This window comes from Myxocyprinus asiaticus, chromosome 49 (assembly GCF_019703515.2).
Source record: "Myxocyprinus asiaticus isolate MX2 ecotype Aquarium Trade chromosome 49, UBuf_Myxa_2, whole genome shotgun sequence".
NCBI lineage: Eukaryota > Metazoa > Chordata > Actinopteri > Cypriniformes > Catostomidae > Myxocyprinus > Myxocyprinus asiaticus.
The window spans coordinates 25,320,752-25,340,602 of NC_059392.1; the positions used below are offsets into that span (position 1 = coordinate 25,320,752).

The 19,851-nt window shown below is 41.0% G+C and overlaps 1 protein-coding gene across 1 annotated transcript; it reads right to left on the reverse strand.

The window, feature by feature from the left end:
* Positions 1 to 867: 867 nt before the first annotated feature.
* si:dkeyp-34c12.1 (uncharacterized protein LOC570187 homolog) lies at positions 868 to 13,518 on the reverse strand. The gene is made up of 8 exons (XM_051693370.1): positions 13,282 to 13,518; positions 13,101 to 13,209; positions 11,471 to 11,592; positions 8,482 to 8,580; positions 8,138 to 8,334; positions 3,081 to 3,144; positions 2,925 to 2,987; positions 868 to 1,491 (listed from the first exon to the last, which is right to left on the reverse strand). The coding sequence occupies exons 1-8, from the start codon at positions 13,516 to 13,518 to the stop codon at positions 868 to 870; spliced, it is 1,515 nt and encodes a 504-aa protein (XP_051549330.1).
* Between the last annotated feature and the right edge of the window lie 6,333 nt (positions 13,519 to 19,851).

The window sequence follows — 19,851 nt, forward strand, 5'->3', positions numbered from 1 at the left end:
ACTCTTGCTAGTGTGATATTGCTTAAATAATTTTAGCTTTTAATGAGACTTTGTTTTTTTTTATACACTTTCTCCAGACAGTTACACCACTTACATTTTTTTACTTTAAGCCCATTATCATGTGACTCTGAACTCAGTAATTGAAAACATGTTTATCATAGTAGAGGTGTATTCAAGTCATTGTTTTGTATGCATTAAATTATGTATATATCTATTAAAGTAACTTAACAGATCCCGACAAAAACATGGCGTCACGCCATTGGCTCAAACAACACTTTTCTAGACTGGCCGGAGAGTCATACACAGTAGGTCAACCAGACATTGGTGGTTTGAAGAAAGGACATTTATGCTACATACTTACACATTTGGTGTTTCTAAAATATTCTTTAAAACCAGGGCATTCCACAACGCATAACATTTGAAAAGCATTTATTCACCTTCAAAAAAATAAATAAAAAATACAAAGAGAAAGGCAATACTAAATTCAGGAGAAAACAAATTACAATAGGGGCTCATGTGGACATGTGGAATTTACAGAGAGAACAAAAACTTTGTATAATGTTCAGACAACTGTTAGGTAAACTCTGATATTTTAATAACATTTGATTGTGTATTACCAACACTGAGAATCAATAAATGCTAAATTTCAAATATCCACAAGAGGGCAGCCAACAAACATTTCCCTCTAAATCTAAAAGCCTAAATCTGAATTCGGTCCCTCCAAGTCTAAACTAAATTATTTCTTACAGTTAAAACAAGTTTTCAGAAAGATGCCTGTTGTAAATGACGAGATATAGCAATAAGAACACAAAGAAAGTTTCCTGATTCTCCTGTCTTTCTGATTCACAGTATTTCTGAGCAGAATCTTCACTTGTCTTTTTTAGCAGCAATCCTTTTAGAGCGCCGGAGATCTCCATCACCCTCCACAGGTTTGGGGGCTGTGGTGGGTTTGGAGGACTTGGGAGCAATATGGGCTTTCGAGGGTTTTGGGGCAGTAGGGGCGTTTGGAATAGTGGTGGGTTTGGATGGCCTTGAGGCAGTAGGGGCTTTTGGGGGCTTTGGGGTAGTGGTGGGCTTGGATGGTTTGGGGGCAGTAGAGGGCTTTGAGGTAGTAGTGGGCTTGGATGGTTTTGGGGCAATAGGTGGCTCTGGGGTAGTGGTGGGCTTGGATGGTTTGGGGGCAGTAGAGGGCTTTGAGGTAGTAGTGGGCTTGGATGGTTTTGGGGCAATAGGCGGCTCTGGGGTAGTGGTGAGCTTGGATGGTTTTGGGGCAGCAGGAGCTTTTGTGGGCTTCGGTTTAGTGGTGGGCTTTGACGGTTTTGGGGCAGTAAGGGGCTTAGGATTAGTGGTGGGTTTGGATGGTGTTGGGACAGTAGGGGCTTCTGGGGTCTTTGGGACATTGGTTGGTTTGGAGGGTTTTGGTGCAGAAACAGCAGCAGGTGGTTTACGGCCTCTGATTCTTTGTTGTGGTTTAGCTGACTGTGGCGCACCCTATGAAAGTTGGAAAATAGCGAGATTTCAGTCACTATAAATTGTGTCTTTGTACTTACAGATTGAATTACCTTAATCTGTTTAAAATACTGAAGGGGGAATTCACCAAGATTAAGTTGCTGCCGGTGAAAATGCCGTTTATGTGCCGTCTACCCTGGTTTAGCACCCGATTCACAAAAGGAATTATGAAGATCAGACAACAGCACAAACGCAGCCAAAAAATATGAGTTTAACGCAATTCGCACAGCACGATACTCATCTAGCGGGTTGGTTCTGTACGCTATAGTGGAGGATGCAGCAGACCATGGCTCATTCTGGCAAGACTGTACAACATCACTCCATTACTGTGATCCAGACACCTTTAATATGTTTAATATGCAGAAAATTCACTTGAATCATCGTGCATCTGGATAAATGCCGGGTTATAACGCTCTGCTCTACCATTTGATAATTTCTTGATGAATTTCTACAACCAGGATACATAGAACCTGTAAACATGCATCTCTTTTAAATAAGTCAGTTTACCACCTGCTTTCCTCAAGTGGTAAAAGTGCAATGTTAATTGCGCCTGGCAAATTGCGCTTTATTCACAAAACTCTGTGCTATCTATAATTAGCCTAATTTAGGAGACATGTTTGCACGGAAAACAAGACTTTGGCTGTTTCTCAATGTGCATTCTTCTGTGTTCTTATGTTCTCATGGACTCGTTCGACGTCATTATCCACTGCCGAAGTTCAATTCCAATACTCAAGAACACAAGTACTGAAAATGCATAAAATTACCCAGGTGTGTTCTCAATCAGGCTAAATATCGAAGGATGTATCGGATGGTGACTTGTGGGCATGAACCCATCGGTACTACGGTGGCAGATGAAGGACATTTATCGTTGTGTTTTCCCTCAAGAGTTTTCCGCTGTAAGCTTGCAAAAGTCTGACGGCTCGTGAGAGTCGTTAAACTCCATCAACATGTGTTGTTTTGTTGAGCATAATTTTAATATAGTAAAAAACATAAGAAAATGAGCATTTACAGACTTTATTCTTTTAATGCGTCACATGTCCTGCAAAACCTCTCCTGTGTGATGATAATAATGCTGTCACTGGTGTGTGATAATTGCAGTGTATCTCTAAGCTTGCAATAGATGCGTTCTATGTCCTCCTGTCCTACCGAGTTCGTTCTCCAAGGTGGCTTGGCAAGACTGTTCTTCATAAGAACCCAAATCCGTTCTCTGCGTTCTTTGCATTAAGAAACAGCCAATGACTTAATTCTACTCTAATTGCATTTCTATTTCAGCACTGTTTGCACCTGCTTTAACCAGATTGTGGGTGGTTAGTAAAGAAGACCATGTTCAAAAGTGGCACAACCGTTTAGTGAATTCACCCCTAATGCTTTTTTACTAAGCGCTAAAGCATATTGGCCCAATGTGACACACTAACCTCTTTATGTAACACCTGGGATTCCAGTGTAGACATATCTGCTGTCAGTGTATGTATGTTAACCTTAAAAACAAAAATGTGTCATCTTAAGTTCCAAACATAAAATTGAGATCCATGTCAAATAAATACCCAGCACAGTTTTAAAGTAACAATCACCTTGACCTGGTCGATATTCATCTTACAGCTATCAATGTCCTTCGTGAGTTGCTCCTCCTTTTCTCTGCAATGAAATATAATTTAGAAAACGTACTGACATCTTCTGTAGACATTTGCTACTGCAAGCATCACTATTATTATTGCTCATACTTGGGGTTTTGGCTTTTTCTAAACTTTTGTTCCGCACAGTTTGTGAATGATACCTCAAATTGTGCAGCTTGTTGAGGTTTGCTTTTCTTAGCAATCAGACTTAATGATTTTCACCTGGCTGAAAAAAAAAAAAAATGCACAAAAAGCCCTACTGACTTACATTGAAGGAGGGACTTGAGCCATATCTAGTGATCAGAATATCATAGACATGGGAGTGGGCAGCCACCTAGAAACCACACAGAATACCCTAGCAACCACATTGTAGCATGCTAAAACCACTCAGGACACCTTAATAACCGCATAGAAATGCCCAGGCAACCACTTATCCTAACACCACCACAACACCCTAGCAGAAAATGTCAAATGTCTTGGTTACGTACGTAACCTCGGTTCCCTGAGATGAAGGGAACGAGACATTGTATCATGCTGACGCATTTGGGGAAAATCCTTTTCCGACAGCCTAGTTGAAACTTCAACAATAACACCAATTCTAAGATTGGCTATGGTGTTTAGGCCCGCTCTTTTAGGCGCGAAGCTGTCCGATATATAAGGGGATGCACAAACACCATTCCTCAGAATGTTCTGACTGAGGGACGAAGAGCGCATCGCTCACACCTGAGTCTGTAGTGTGGCCAACTTATGCAATGTCTCATTCCCTTCATCTCAGGGAACCAAGGTTACATATGTAACCAAGACGTACCTTTACGATTCAGTTAAGTCGACAATGCATCATGCTGATGCATATGGGAAACAGAGTCCCATCACGCCACACTTCACGACATAATCCTCCCAGAGAGGGATACTAAAGCATAATACTCTAAAGAACAGACGCCGCTGTCCTGTGGGACGGCGACCGACATGAGTATGCTGCAAGTGAATAACCCTCATGGTGAGCCAGGAGGGGAGCACTTAGAATGGATATATGAACTATAGCCATTTAGTATGAATTAAACCCTTCACGAACCCAGTCGGGAAGGGAGTTTTATTTATAATGAAAGTGCTTGTGACTTTATGGGAAATACAATGGTTTGAATGCAGGTGGTTGCGTAAAATGACGGGAGAGCCCGTACTTAAAAAGGGGCACAAGTTTATGTTTGGCCAACAAAATAGCAAGCGCTCTAGACAAAGAGGACTTGCGAAGAGAGAGAGATGTTACGTCTAGGTTGTAAAACCTTGCGAATTTGAGAATACCAACCTGCTGCAAAACTTATGTCTTGTAAGGACACGCCGATCGTCCATGCCCATGAAGAGGCCATGCCTCTAGTTGAGTGTGCTTTAACACCAATTAGGCACTTCGCACCCTGCAACTCATAAGCCAGGGCAATCGCATCAATGATCCAGTGAGAAAGTCTTTGCTTGGAGACAGACTTTCCTTTTTTTTTTTTTCCATAGCACACAAAGAGCTGGTCAGAAAGTCTGAACTGGTGGGTGTGCTCAACATATGTGTAGCGCTCGCACAGGGCATAGCAAATGCAAGGAATGTTCCTCATCTGAATTAAGTGGAGGGAAAAAAGCTTGAAGGTGAACCACCTGAGCTCTGAAAGGTGTGGATAAAACCTTAGGCGCATAGCCTTTTCTGGGTTTAATGGTGACTTTTAAAAGACCCAGACTAAACTCCAGACATGAATTGTCGACTGATAGCGCTTGCAAATCACCTACCCGTTTTACTGAGGCCAGAGCCAGCAGTAATGCAGTCTTAAGAGAAAGCACACGCAATTCAACAGAGTCTAAAGGCTCGAAGGGGAGCCCCACAAGCGCTTTTAGGACCAAAGTTTGGTCCCAAGTCAGGACTGTAGCCGGGCGTGGGGGATTTAGCCTATAGAGGTGCCGGATGATGTGTGTGATACACAAAGATAGTCGCTACATAAACTTTGAGCATTGACAGAGTGATCCCTGCATCCAATCGCTCAATGAAATGTAAGAATTTCAGGTATGGGGCAGTTCACTGGGTTTATGCTGCATGAAAAGCAACAACTAGTGAACACATTCCATTTCAGTACATAAAGGCATCTCGTAGATGGCACTCTAGCCTGTAAAATGGTGTTCATAACCGACCGAGTCAATTTTGGCACATTTAGCACGCTCCGTTCAGGGGCCACACATCCAGGTTCCACAACTTGGGCTGAGGATGCTAGATTGTGCCCTGTGCTTGAGAGAGTTGATCCCTCCTCAGTGGTATTTCCCATGGAGGGCCATCCAGAATTTCTAACATTTCTGGAAACCAAGACTGATTGGGCCACTTCGGTGCAACCAACAGAATCGTTTCCTTGTCCTCTCGTACTTTGCATATGACAGTGTGAAGGAGGCACACTGGGGGAAAACACATATTTGCATTTCGCAGGCCATTTGTGGGACATTGCATCCACTCCTAGCGGAGCTTGGGACTTGGAGTACCAGAGGGGACAGTGGGCGTTCTCCGCAGGGGCAAATAGATCAACCTCTGTTTTGCTGAATATTTCCCAAATCATCAGGACAGTCTGAGGATGAAGTCTCCATTCCACCAGCATCGCTCCTTTGTGTGACAACAGGTCCACACATTAATTCAGACAGCCTGGGACATATGTCCCCCACAGGGAGAGGAGATGGCACTCGCTCCACAGGAGGTGGCGCTGCGCCAGGCTCATCATTGAGAGCGAATGAATTCTGCACTGGCGATTTACGTATGCCACTGCCGTCATGTTGTCCAACTGAATCAGCACATGGTGATTTTGTATCTCAGAATGAAAAGCCTTCAGGGCTAGAAAGACGGCTAACAGTTCCAGATGGTTGATGTGCCACACCTTCTTCGCACCTGTCCAGTTGCAAAAGGCTAGAAGTCCGGCGCACAACACACCCCAGCCTGCGTTGGACACGTCCGTGGTCACTACTTTCCGCTTGAAAACCTGACCCAGTATAACATCCTGACGGTAAAAGTCTGGAGCTGTCCATGGTGCTAGAGCAGCCAGAAAGCGGCAAGTTACAGCAATGCAAATGCACCATGCGTGCCGCGGCACACAACACTTGCACCAGCACTGGAGAGGTCTCATGTGTAAGATGGCGGAAGCTGCCGCCATGAGACCCAACATTGTTTGAAAAGATTTCAGTGGAAGTTTTTTCCCCAGTTTGAACTGAGACAGACACTGAAAAACGGTCTGAACGCGCTCACTCGTAAGGTGCACAAGCAGGCTCACAGTGTCCCCTCAAGAGATTTGTTGGCTGAGGGAAAATTTGCTCTTCGCCCAGTTGACATTGAGACTCAGACTGTTGAATTGCTCAAGTAATAGATCTTTGTGCTCGCACAATAGAGCCTCTGATTAGGCTAGCAATAGCCAATGACCCTTGTGGCATTCCATATTGGAGCGCGTAGCACTGCAGTTCTAAACAATCCCTATCGCGCTTTCTGTGAGGAGATTGTGAATTTTCTGCACACTGCACCATCACACCCGATTTTTCAATGGGACTGTGGATGATAGGACACCATTGGTGAAATATGACCCTTTTGATGTTCCATATTGGAGTGTGTAGCACAATGTGTGTGCATCTCATGAAATGAGTGCTTTGCTCTTCTGTGAGAATGTTCTTATTGAAAGCAATACACAAATGACGAGTAACATCCCGGTCCCGGAGGAAGGAAATAATTAGGATGTCACAGACCTCACAGGACGGTGATGGCATCCAATATACACACCTCAAGTGTGATTAGTAATGATTAATTTCCCCACCTAGTGAATTTGGGAGGGATGAAAATAATTAGGATGTCACAGACCACACAGGATGGTGACAGCATTCAATATACACACCTCAAGTGTGATTAGTAATGATTAATTTCCCCACCTAGTGAATTTGGGAGGGAAGATTAAACGGTTGTGCACTGTACTCATTTTAGGAGGGAATCACTTGAGACAGAGTGACAACATCCTCCGTGGACCATTCGCAGTCTCTGATGGTGTGAGGTACATTGCATCATCTTCATCGGCAAAACCGCCAAACATAACTAGGTACCACGCTCCAACGGAGGACCGGAGCTCATTGTGCATATTATAGGTAAAGCCGCTTCAAGAGAAGGCTCACAGGGCTTGCGCCAGCATGAGATCCACCTCTGATTCATCTGGTTCAGCCTCTCGGCCCTGCCGTGCCCCCTCATGCGATCCCTTGGAAGTCACAGAAAGGGCAAGTGGGAGAGCGTGTGAGGTGGAATAGTCCCTCTGAACGAGGTCGATCTGAGAGCGAAGCGTCTTGAGACTCATGCTCTCACAGTGAGGGCTGTGGCCCAAGCAACAAACACAGCTCTCATGACCATCTGATGACTGGATGTGCTGCTTGGAATACTTGCGGAATGACGTCAATAAAAAAAGCAGCCCTTTTGTGATTATATATATATATATATATATATATATATATATATATACACACACACACACACACACACACACACAATCAACAATAAGCTTATAAGGATACAAAACTCCTGCCAAAGCGCTGCGGGGAATCAGGATGCTGAAGCAGCCCGTTCACCAGCGAAGCATCAAGCGGCGAGGTGGAGTAAATGTTCCCCGGAACACTGCTGGGGAGTGAAGAGTCTTCTCGTTGCCGTGAAAATCCTGCCCGCTGACTCGTATGTCGACGGTGAAGTTGTAGAGGGCTTCCAGACGAGAGAAATGCTCGCAGTCTCGAAAGAAGAAAATTCTGAGGAATGGTGTTTGCTTATATACCGGACAGCTTCGTGACAGGGTGGGGCTTAAACACCATAGCCAATCGTAGAATTGCCGTTATTGTAGAAGGGTTTCAACTAGGTCATCGGAAAAGGATTTTCCCCATATGCGTCAGCATGACGCAATGTTGAGTGAACTGAATCATAAGGGAACTACATTTTTTCAATTAATATCACTGTCATTCTTTCATTGTGTTGCAAGCTGTTAAGTTCATACCTCATTTCTTGTGCTTTTGCTACCTTTGTCTTGAGTTTGCTGACCTCTGTCTTCTCCTCAGTTGTAGCACACTGCGTATCAGTAACTTTTAGTCTTGCGAGAAGAGCTTTAGAATCAAGCCCTTCCAGCTGACTAGAGCTCTGGGACTTAAGAAGTATTTCCCGGGACATTTGGTGTATGCGTTCACACGATGACACCTGAAAGATCCATTGCAGAGAGGTGTTGCATGGGTATGAAATAATGAAAATGGTGCACAGAATGCTGTATACCATTTGAGGATAACAATGCATTGCAAGGGTGCATGTGTATGAAATAAGTGAGTCGACACCATAATCAGAGTTCACCTTCGAGAGCTCTGTTTGTAGTTTTTCATGTGCAGCAAGGGCCATGTCCCTCATTTGTTTTGTGCTCTTCAGAAATTTCTGCACATCACTTATCTCTTGCTGTAAACAACATGTCATAAAAATCTAATTGAAATGTCCAATTTAAACGTACAAATGCTCAATAAGAAATCTTAATTCAGATGACATTGGCTATGTTCGGAATGACACACCAACATACAACCATATACTTTTTATGCAGTATGTACTGTATACTGTGCACAGTTTTCCATTTTTTGTTTGCTTGGAATAGAGCGCAACAGTCGGGTTCCAGAGAAAATCCCATTCATTTTCTCCATAGGCTAAATTATTTTTAAAAATCATACACATTTTAAGGCAGACCTACTATTAGCTCTCAGGTAGTTAACTGATGGAATATGCTCCTGTTGAAGCCATCTGTCTACATTATTACAAATGATTTTTATCACGTTTTACAGTGGAATTCCTGCTAAAGAACTACACTACACTACCCATGATCCTGAAGAGAAATGATCCACTAATCAGAGAATTACGACAAACCATGCCAAAAGAGCAGAGCAACGAATGCCCAATTTTATGATGCACTGCGAATGACGCAACCAGTCTCTTTACACACTCAAACTACTTATATATTTGTAGATATCTGAACATTTTGCAATACAATTAAAATATATTTTTTATACATATAATCAATAGTTTTAAATCAGTAGTTTTATATTTTTGCATTGTTCAAGTCATACATAATGCGTCATGGGATTGTAGTTTAAAGACATTTTAAGGGATAGTTCACCCAAAAATTAAAATTCTCTAATTTACTCACCCTCATGCCATCCCAGATGTGTATGACTTTCTCCTGCTGAAGACAAAGAAAGATTTTTGGTGGCCAGAATTTTGAAGGTCCAAAAAGCATATAAATGCATCATGAAAGGAAACCATACGATTCCAGTGGTAAAATCAATTTCTTCAGAAGCGACATGATATGTGTGGGTGAGAAACAGATACAAATTTAAGACTTTTTCTTTTAAAAATTTTAGTTTGTGTTCAGGAGAAGAAAGTCAGTCACATCCTTGGGGGGGCCTGGGTAGCTCAGCGAGTATTGATGCTGACTATCACACCTGGAGTCGCGAGTTTGAATCCAGGGCGTGCTGAGAGACTCCAGCCAAGTCTGTTAAGCAACCAAATTTGCCCGGTTGCTAGGGAGGGTAGAGTCACATGGGGTAACCTCCTCGTGGTTGCTATAATGTGGTTGTCGCTCTCGGTGGGGTGCGTGGCGAGTTGTGCGTGGATGCCGTGGAGAATAGCGTGGAGCCTCCACACGCGCTACGTCTCCACAGTAATGCGCTCAACAAGCCACGTGATGTGTGGATTGACGGTCTCAGACGCGGAAGCAACTGAGATTCGTCCTCCGCCATCCGGATTGAGGCGAGTCACTACACCACCACGAGGACTTAGAGCGCATTGGGAATTGGGCATTCCAAATTGGGAAGAAAAGGGGAGAAAAAGAAAGAAAAAAGAACACAGTCTTGTACCTTGATTTTCTGTCTAAATTTCAAATACCTTTTTGCTTCAAATCAAATTTGATAATGTCGTGATTCACCTCGGAGCTGTTTGGTTTGGTTCTTGGCTTAGAACTCTTTTTATGAAGGATTTTATGAAATCCAGCAAAGGTGGCTAAAAACGTGGGTGGGCACTGTTGCACTCTATACACGGACAGCCAAGTACATTTGCCAAAATGTGCAGTATACATCCACAGCACACTGCACAAATACTGTATCCGAGAATGCGCTGTGCGTGATTTGACCATTAATTTCCAGTGTGACTAAAGAAATGTAAGTGTTATGATTGAGCAGTTTTTTTTTTTTTTGCTGTTATTCGATCAGATTGCAAAAAGTTACAACAATTTTACACAAAAGTGGATTAAAAATACATCATAATGAGGTCATGTGATAAAACTGTAGCATACTACACTGCCTGGCCCAAAACAAAGTTGCATATGCCGGTGCCCGTGCCGTTAGGGGTGAAAAAATCCATTGATGGGATAACCTGGTCATTCAGTACATTCATTTAGTCAGCTGACTTCATTTTATTGCCACATAACGTTGCTGAGCCTAGACTTGACCAATTGAAGCAACCCCAGATCATGACACTGACTCCAGAGGCTTGTACAGCGGGAACACTATGCATGACGGGTGCATTATGCGCTTCCCTTCTTACCCTGACGTGCCCATCGCTTTGGAACAGGGTAAATCTGGACTCATCAGACCACATGACCTTTTTCCATTGCTCCACAGTCCAATCTTTATGCTCCCTAGCAAATTGAAGTAATTCTTTCCTATTAGCCTCACTAACAAGTGGTTCACTTGTGGCCACACAGCTGTTTAGTCCCAATCCTATAAGATCTCGTCACATTGTGCATGTGGAAATGCTCTTACTTTCATTATTAAACATAGCCGTGAGTCCTACTGTCGATTTTTTACGATGTGACCAAGCGTTTTAGAGATCTCCGATCACGATCATTCAAGATTTTTTTTCTGACCACATTTCTTCTGCGAAGCTGACGGTTCACCATTACCCTTCCAGTTTTTAATAATGCGTTGGACAGATCTTAACACAATCCCAGTGATTTCAGCAATCTCCTTAGATGTTTTCTTTATTTGATGCAGGCCAGTAATTTGCCCCTTCTGAAACACAGTGACAACTTTTCCACGACCATGGGATTCATCTTCTGACATGGTTGTTTAAGAAATGAGAAGCTGCACACTGCATTAGTTAAGGTTAAAAGAATTGTTGCCAGCCAAAACATATTAATTACTGCAATAATGATCCAATCATAGGCTCTTAAGTATCTGCTTATTTAAATCCAAACGGCAACCTTTTTCTCACCAGGCAGTGTATTTTAAGTATTTACTGTTCAATACCAACACATTTTTACACACTGTTAAAAATAAAGAAATAAATAGTAGGTAGTACTCACCTGGAGCTGCTGAACTTGCTTCTTCCATTTGGTTTGATAAACAAACTCCAGGTCCGTCTCTGTCCACTGGTAACCCTGCATTCCCTGGATGAACGTTTCTGGGTTTGTTTTCCCAGGTGTTGCTGAACATCCATTTGAGTGAATAATAAACCAATAAATCACACCCAATCAGAAACAAAGAGTAAAGCCACATGTGGTGTGACACCATGAATACCAACAAAGATGTAAACCCATAAAGTTATATACAGGTGGGTAGTTGACATGACTATGAACTTCTTTTTTTAGGTTTATATATACTCTGGCAGCCAAAAGTTTGGAATAATGTACAGATTTTGCTGTTTCAGAAGGAAATTGGTACTTTAATTCACCAAAGTGTCATTCAACTGATCACAAAATATAGTCAGGACATTACTGATGTGAAAAACAGCACCATCACTATTTGAAAAAAGTCATTTTTGATCAAATCTAGACAGCAGCCATCACTCCAACACCTTATCCTTGAGTAATCATGATAAATTGATCATTTGGTACTAGAAAATCACTTGCTATTATATCAAACACAGCTGAAAGATATTTGGTTCATTAAATGAATCTTAACATTGTGTTTGTGTTTGTTTTTGAGTTGCCACAGTATGCAATAGACTGGCATGTCTTAAGATCAATATTAGGTCAAAAATGGCAAAAAAGAAACAGATTTCTCTAGAAACTCATCAGTCAATCATTGTTTTGAGGAATGAAGGCTATACAATGCTTGAAATTGCCCAAAAACTGAAGATTTCATACAAAGGTGTACACTACAGACTTCAAAGACAATGGACAACTGGCTCTAACAAGGACAGAAAGAGATGTGGAAGACCAGATGTACAACTAAACAAGAGGATAAGTACATCAGAGTCTCTAGTTTGAGAAATAGACGCCTCACATGTCCTCAGCTGACAGCTTCATTGAATTCTACCCGCTCAACACCAGTTTCATGTACATCAGTAAAGAGAAGACTCAGGGGTGCAGGCCTTATGGGAAAAAGAAAAGGTTAGAGAGGGCAAAGAAACACAGACATTGGACAACAGATAATTGGAAAAGAGTGTTATGGATCTTAACTCCGTTGAGCTTTTGTGGGATCAGCTAGACTGTAAGGTGCGTGAGAAGTGCCCGACAAGACAGACACATCTATGGCAAGTGCTACAGGAAGTGTGGGGTGAAATGTCACCTGAGTATCTGGATAATTTTTTTCAAATTGTAATAGTCATTTTTCACGTTATTAATGTCCTGACTATACATTGTCATGAGCTGAGTGCCACTTTGGTGAATAAAAGTACAAATTTGTTTCCATAAGAGCAAAATCTGTACATTATTCCAAACTTTTGGCCACCAGTGTGTGTGTATATATATATATATTAGAATATTAAATACAAATCTTTAATTTTAAATGATTTTGCAGCATGACACTTTTTTAAAAAAAAAAAAAAAAAAACCACAAACATAACAATAAAAAGACAATTAATTATGAACAAAATGATGTTTAAACTAGTTTAGATGGAGTATAGCACGTAATAGTGCAAGACATGTCAACTTCCCAAAAGTATTTCATACCAACTACCCATCCTGATATACACTGATCATATGAGGGTACCTGATGCAACTGTACAACTAGATCTCCAGATAGACACCCTCTCATCTTTAACTTGAGAGTGTTCGAGAACTTCACTTGATTCATTGCAAGAAACGCGTTTAGTAATTTCCTTGGAAAGAACGAATTAAATGAGACTCCAAAAGAACTTTTAAATGAACCTTTGTTTTGGAAGTTTGTTTACCTGGGCACATGGCTCATCTTTGACGGCGTGTTCTGATGCTGGAGTATCGTCTGGTGTGTTTGACTGACATATTCTGATTATTTCACTTCTGGGTGGAGGGGTTCGCTCTAACTGTCGCCCGGCTGGTATAATATTTAGACGTTTATCGATTATTGATTGCGATAATGAAGGCGCATCATTCGAATCCAAATGACGCACCTTTTTGGCGCGTTTATTTTTGCCTCCTTTCGCGCTCATGTGAGCTGTCGCAATTTTTTCTTTTTTTTTTAACTCGTAAAATGTACAACCGACAACGCTTTACTCCTGCCGCTTTCACACACTACAGGTGAGTAATATAAACTCAAATTACTTCATGTGCACATACGTGACAATGGCATGCGTTAACCACTAAAGGGCGTTTCTAAACCACAAGCTACTTAGCGCACATTTCTATTAAGCTGTTTGTCAAATGAAGTGGTAAAGCTTGGCTTTAAAAAAAAAAAAAAAAAAAACTGTTTGGACTCATTTTTCCATATTTGCTTCTATATGAAACATCAGTGTTCATAAATACAAATGAAATCTCAATGTATTCTTTCTTACAGGCCTGTACGGTTCAGACTGTTGCAGGTCGGTAGAGGGCGCGATATCACCAGATTTCGTATATTTTTTCAACGAAAACTGTCCCTGCAGTGACGGTTAAGTCACACTTAAAAATGCAGGAATATCATCGCATTGGATACAATATTAAACCATGCGGCATTTGTTTTAAAGAAGCACAACTTTTAAGCACAACATATTACAAAAAGAAGTATGCTAATGTCCAAAACTTTGAAGCTCCAGAAAGCACATAAAGGTCACATAAACTCAACTTAACTCAACTCAACTCAGTTTTATTTATAGAGCACTTTCAAAAACCGCACTGGGTACCAAAGTGCTGTACATGGAGTTACAATAAATAAAATCACATACATACAGCTTAAGAATACAACAAGCATTTAAAACCAACAAAGACAGGATAAGAGAAATTGACATAGTACAATTTATAATGCAATTAATTAAAAGCTAGGGAAAATAAATATGTTTTTATGGCCCCCTGGAAAGACACTAGAGACGGAGATGATTTGATGGCTAACGGAAGCTCATTCCAAAGCCTAGGGGCTGCCTTGAGTTTTAAGGCGAGGTCGAGGAACCGAGAGACACATCTGATCGCCAGAGCGGAGAGACCTTGAAGGTTGACGCCAACTTATTAAATCAGAGATGTACTCTGGTGTTAGACCATGGAGAGCCTTAAATACATATAGCAACACTTTGTACTGGATTCTGTATTGGATCGGTAACCAATGTAGGGAAATCAATACTGGGGTAATATGGTCTCTTTTCCTGGTTCCAGTTAAAAAAGCCTAGCAGCTGAATTCTGGACCAGCTGCAGGCGAGAGAGAGAGGCCTGACTCACACCCAGATACAAAGCATTACAATAGTCCAAACGAGAAGACACAAAGGCATGCACAACCTTCTCCAAATCATCAAAAGAGGGGATGGACTTCAACTTTGCTATAGATCTAAGATGGAAAAAGCTATTTTTAACAACAGCATTTATTTGCCAATCAAACTTGAGCTCAGTGTCAAAAATAACACCCTGGTTTTCCACATAGGAACATTTTTTCCCTGGAAGCAATAACAAGTTGCCATCTAAATTTACCCCACATCCCCTTTGACCAAAAAGAATAAACTCTGACTTATCCTTGTTTAATTGGAGAAAGTTGTTTGCCAACCAACACTTCACATCGGCCATGCATTTATACAGAGACTCAAAAGAGGGTTGCTTCCCATGTTTAATAAGAAAGTAAAGTTGAGAGTCATCAGCATACAGATGGTAGTGTATGCCATGCTTATCAAAGATCTTTCCTAATGGAAGCATGTAAAGGGAGAATAAAACAGGTCCCAAGATGGAGCCCTGAGGAACCCCACACGTTAAAGGAACAACTGATGAATAACAGTTCTCTAAACAGACTGAAATTGTTCTACCCTTGAAATATGAATAGACCCAATTCAAGTCTAACCCCTGAATACCAACCTGGTCTCTTAGGCGATTGATAAGAATGTCATGATCGACCGTATCGAAAGTGGCACTAAGATCCAGCAGCAGAAGAGCAACAGGACTACCAGAATCCACACCTAATAAATCATCATTTAAAACTCTTAACAGAGCTGACTCTGTACTATGACTGGCTCTGAAACCTGACTGAAATTTATCGAGCAAATTATTGCTAGCTAAAAAATCATTTAATTGTGCAAGCACCGTTTTCTCTAATATTTTTGACATAAAGGATCATTTTGATATAGGTCGAAAGTTGTTCATATCAGACGAATCAAGAGTAATCTATAAGGCTACAGTGGTTTAATCCATACCTGCGTTCCAAATGGGACAAATCCACCAACGAAGGGGGAACGATTGTGTCCTCCATGTTGAAGGGTCGGACCAGAGCATACGTCACAAATATGGAGGTTTGCCGAGTGTAATTTAGTGTAAATTAAACCAGCTGAAACCGCAATCTGTTTCTATAAACAAAAACATGTGACATGCCTTCATCTCCAGAGTCTATAAAAGCTTTTAATTATTATAATGAACATTTAAAAAATGATTTTAAACCCCTGGCATTTTGTTTGAAACTGGTTAATGCTTACGTTATTTTAATGTAAATTCACTGGATCAGTTATTCTAAAGGAGTTTAAATAAAATAATAATACAAAGTGGCATTTTATTTATTTAATAAATGCACTGTACTTTTTGTTTGTTGGTTTCTTTTTTATTAAAATGACTAAAACACAATTTTTTTAAACATGAACCTTACATTTTTCATCAAGTCATAAAGGTTTAAGTCGTTTCTTATCATTGTCTATTCTGAAAGCAGTTAGTGATGCAAAATTATGTCTAAATATTTCTGATTAGGTGCATCTGATGTTTATTAGCATCAGCCATTTGCAATGGTAAGAGCGGCTCTTTTGGCTTGGATAGATGACATTGAAGTGCGCTCCGAATGACTGATATTTTTAAGCCCTACGCCCTTCAACCCTACGAAGCTCTCACTCTGGAGTGTAAACCCTCTGAAGGGATTAGAGCATATGGATTTCACTGAACATCTTGCCATTGTTGTCTGTAGGCATGATCATGATTTCAAGCTCGATTACACTTCCTATTGCTTGAGGCATGTGCAGAGCGCTAGATGGCGCTATAGGAAGTGTAGTCGAGGTTGAAATCATGACTGCCCAAGAAGATCGCTGTCAAGATGTATAGTGAAAAAGGAGTTATTTTTTGGTTGGTTCTCAACCAAAATTGATTGGATCACTTCACAAGACATGGATTAAACCACTGGAGTATTATGGATTATTTTGTTGCTGCCTTTATGTGCTTTTTGGAGCTTCAAAGTTTTGGTCACCATTCACTTGAATTGAATGGACCTACAGAGCTGAAATATTCTTCAGAAAATCTTCGTTTGTGTTCTGCGGATGAAAGAAAGTGAGTGAGGGTGAGTGAATATTGATATAATTTACATTTTTTAAGTCAACTATCCCTTTAAGAGAACCTCGACACCTGTTGGTTAAATGTAATTGCAGAAATGGCTCAGAAAAGGGAATGTAGTCTTAACTCTTGATAAAAGAACCACTTGATATTTCGTCATCTACTACAATGATATCATACATCTTTAGTGTGGCTGAAGTGTCCACATAAGCTACTTTTTGGGGCCACTGCAGCCTACATCAAATAAGCAATTAAATAAAAGTAATCCTACAGTGTGTGTGGTAGATGTTTGGTGTCATATGAAGAGCAAAGATCATTTATATTCAGAAAAACATAGACCATCATAGTAACTTTATTCACAACAAGACAGTAGAACAATTTGCAACATAAATATTAAAGCACAAAACAAAGATCAATAAGTTAGGTGTTGTACTAGAAGTGTTTGGCCAATATTGCAGTTTTTAATATAATATTATGCTATTTTATATTTTTATTTTATATAAAAATTAATCGGATTACTACAGTAGGTAAGTTAGAAGGCAATCTGTGCTAAAGTTTTAATTAAAAATAATAATATATTAATATTATTATATAAGATTATTAGATTTTAAATGTCCTGAAAATAATATCACAGTGCAAAAGAAATCTTAATGGTACTAATTGCTGCTTCATTTTACACAAAATACAATTTCATATTGTCTTTGTATTGATTTGGGGTTACATATTATCAGCACATTTTTTCGACAGGTTTCTTGAGGACTGACATCCATGTTCTGGATTGTAAAAGTAAAAAGACTCGCTGGTGTCTCTTTCGATGCTGAAGGGAGTGCATCAGGAACTGATGGCTCCTGTATATCATCCAATCAGTTCCTGATGCAGTATCACCAACATCAGAAAGTTCTCACAGATCAGGTCCACCAAATGTCCTCCATAAAAATATATAAACAGAAAGAGATGAATACTTGATAACCCCATAACCTCTTGCGGTAAGTTTCATACAGTTGATGCTGTTTAAGGAAGAAGAGGCAGATTTCGTCAGGAGTTCTTTCAGTTTGATTCCATGATATTTTTGAATTCCTTTCCACAAGTTTCTCTCTTCTATCCACTGAAGGCCGCTGACATTTTGTCACGGTGTGCGCCAGCAGTGAACAAAAGTAGCAGGGTGCTGTGTGTGACAGAACCCCAGCGGCACCTGTGAGAGGGGTGACACACTACTCACAGTTGCCAGCTGAGATTATGCCGAAACTCAGCTGACAATACCAGAGTCCTCCAGCAAGGGGCGCACAGTTACTCGCCTCTCAGAGATGGTAGAATATTGAACAACTTTAACTCATCAGTACAGAACAAGAACAACATTTTATTAGGTGAGTTAGTGGAGCTCAAAATGAAGCCTTTGTTGTAAAACAACAGATTAGCATCATTTTACTTGCAGAAAAAGTAAATAGTTATCTCTCTCCACGGTCAGTTTATGGTGTAAACAGACTACTCAACCCCTACAGGTCAATGTGAGACTTGTAAACACATCACAGTTGCCTGCAGAGATTACCTAGTCGGTACATAGGCTCGTTAGCTAATTTGTTGCGACACTATTCGCTAACTAAGGTGGTTGGGTTGAAACAGAGCTTTGTATTGTTGTTTGTGTGCGAAGTGTGCCGTAAACAAACACTCTAATCCGTTAAGGCCGAGAACCGACGCACGAGGGGCAGTTTAGCCTCTCCCAGCTGGTGAGCTAAAGGGCGTCTCCCCAAGGCATCTGGCGTGTGTCCCCCAGTAACCCCCACACCCCCCTAACACACACACAAACACACACACTCTCTTCCTCAGCAAGACTCTGATCCCCGCTGCTGTCAGGGCCCACCGGTCGCCATGGCAAACTCGCAGGAACCTGCGCCTGTATTGTCCGAGTGTCCGATGTGTATGTCCCACTCGCCGTCTCTTCTTTAGAGTCACAGCTCGAGTCCTTTGACACCCCTGAGCACTGCAACAAATTGAGAAAGATGGCGTCAAAGCGAAGAAGAAGAAAGGAAAGAAAGAGGGAGGGAGAGAGAGAGAGAGAGAGAGTAGCCGTTGCGTGTTTGCTAGACTAAGTTGTGTAGGCCACATCAAAAGGCAGTTCTTCCATAACTAGCAGACCTTTTACAAAGCTGAAGGGACTTAGCTTGCTGAAAAAAGAGATTTCCTTTTGAACACCTGATACCAACCAAAAAAGTCAATGGAAAATGTGAGCACTTTAGGATGTTGCAGTTTATCATTTTGTTCGTTAATTGAACGGAAGACAACAAATTGAGTTTGCACATTCACGTCTTTGTATGGCATTTTATAGCATACATTCTTTATAATATACACTCATTGAGCACTTTATTAGGAACACTATGGTCCAAATAGAGTGCCCGACATGGTCTGCTGCTGTTGTAGCCCATCCGCGTCAAGGTTCAATGAGTTGTGCATTCTGAGATGCTTTTCTGCTCACTACAATTGTACAGAGTGGTTATCTGAGTTACCGTAGCCTTTCTGTCAGCTCAAACCAGTCTGGCCATTCTCCGTTGACCTCTCACATCAACAAGACATTTCCATCCACAGAACTGCTGCTCACCGGATGTTTTTTGTTTTTGGCACCATTCTGAGTAAACTCTAGAGAATGTAAATGTATGCTATAAAATGCCATACAAATGTACTGCCTGAAAATCCCAGGAGATCAGCAGTTACAGAAATACTCAAACCAGCCCGTCTGGCACCAACAATCATGCCACGGTCGAAATCACTGAGATCACATTTTTCCCCATTCTGATGGTTGATGTGAACATTAACTGAAGCACCTGACCTGTATCTGCATGATTTTATGCATTACACTGCTGCCACGCGATTGGCTGATTAGATAATCATATACCTAATAAAGTACTCAGTGAGTGTATCATTGTTTTATTAATGTATTTAATTCATTTCTTTTACTCAAATGCATTGTAATTGGAGTTGTAAGATAACTATATTTTTGAAAATGCAAGAGAAGGAAAAACTCAACTAACTTATCTTTTGTAACCCAACGAATGAAACAATTGACTGACTAATCTACT

Bases quoted from the DNA above. Each gene is read 5' to 3' on its own strand.
- si:dkeyp-34c12.1 (XM_051693370.1), bottom strand. From the start codon at position 13,518: ATGAGCGCGAAAGGAGGCAAAAATAAACGCGCCAAAAAGGTGCGTCAT. The intron at 8,581-11,470 runs GTGAGTACTACC...TGTTGTTTACAG, and splicing joins AGCAAGTTCAGCAGCTCCAG to CAAGAGATAAGTGATGTGCA. The intron at 2,988-3,080 runs GTGATTGTTACT...TTTGTTTTTAAG, and splicing joins TGAATATCGACCAGGTCAAG to GTTAACATACATACACTGAC.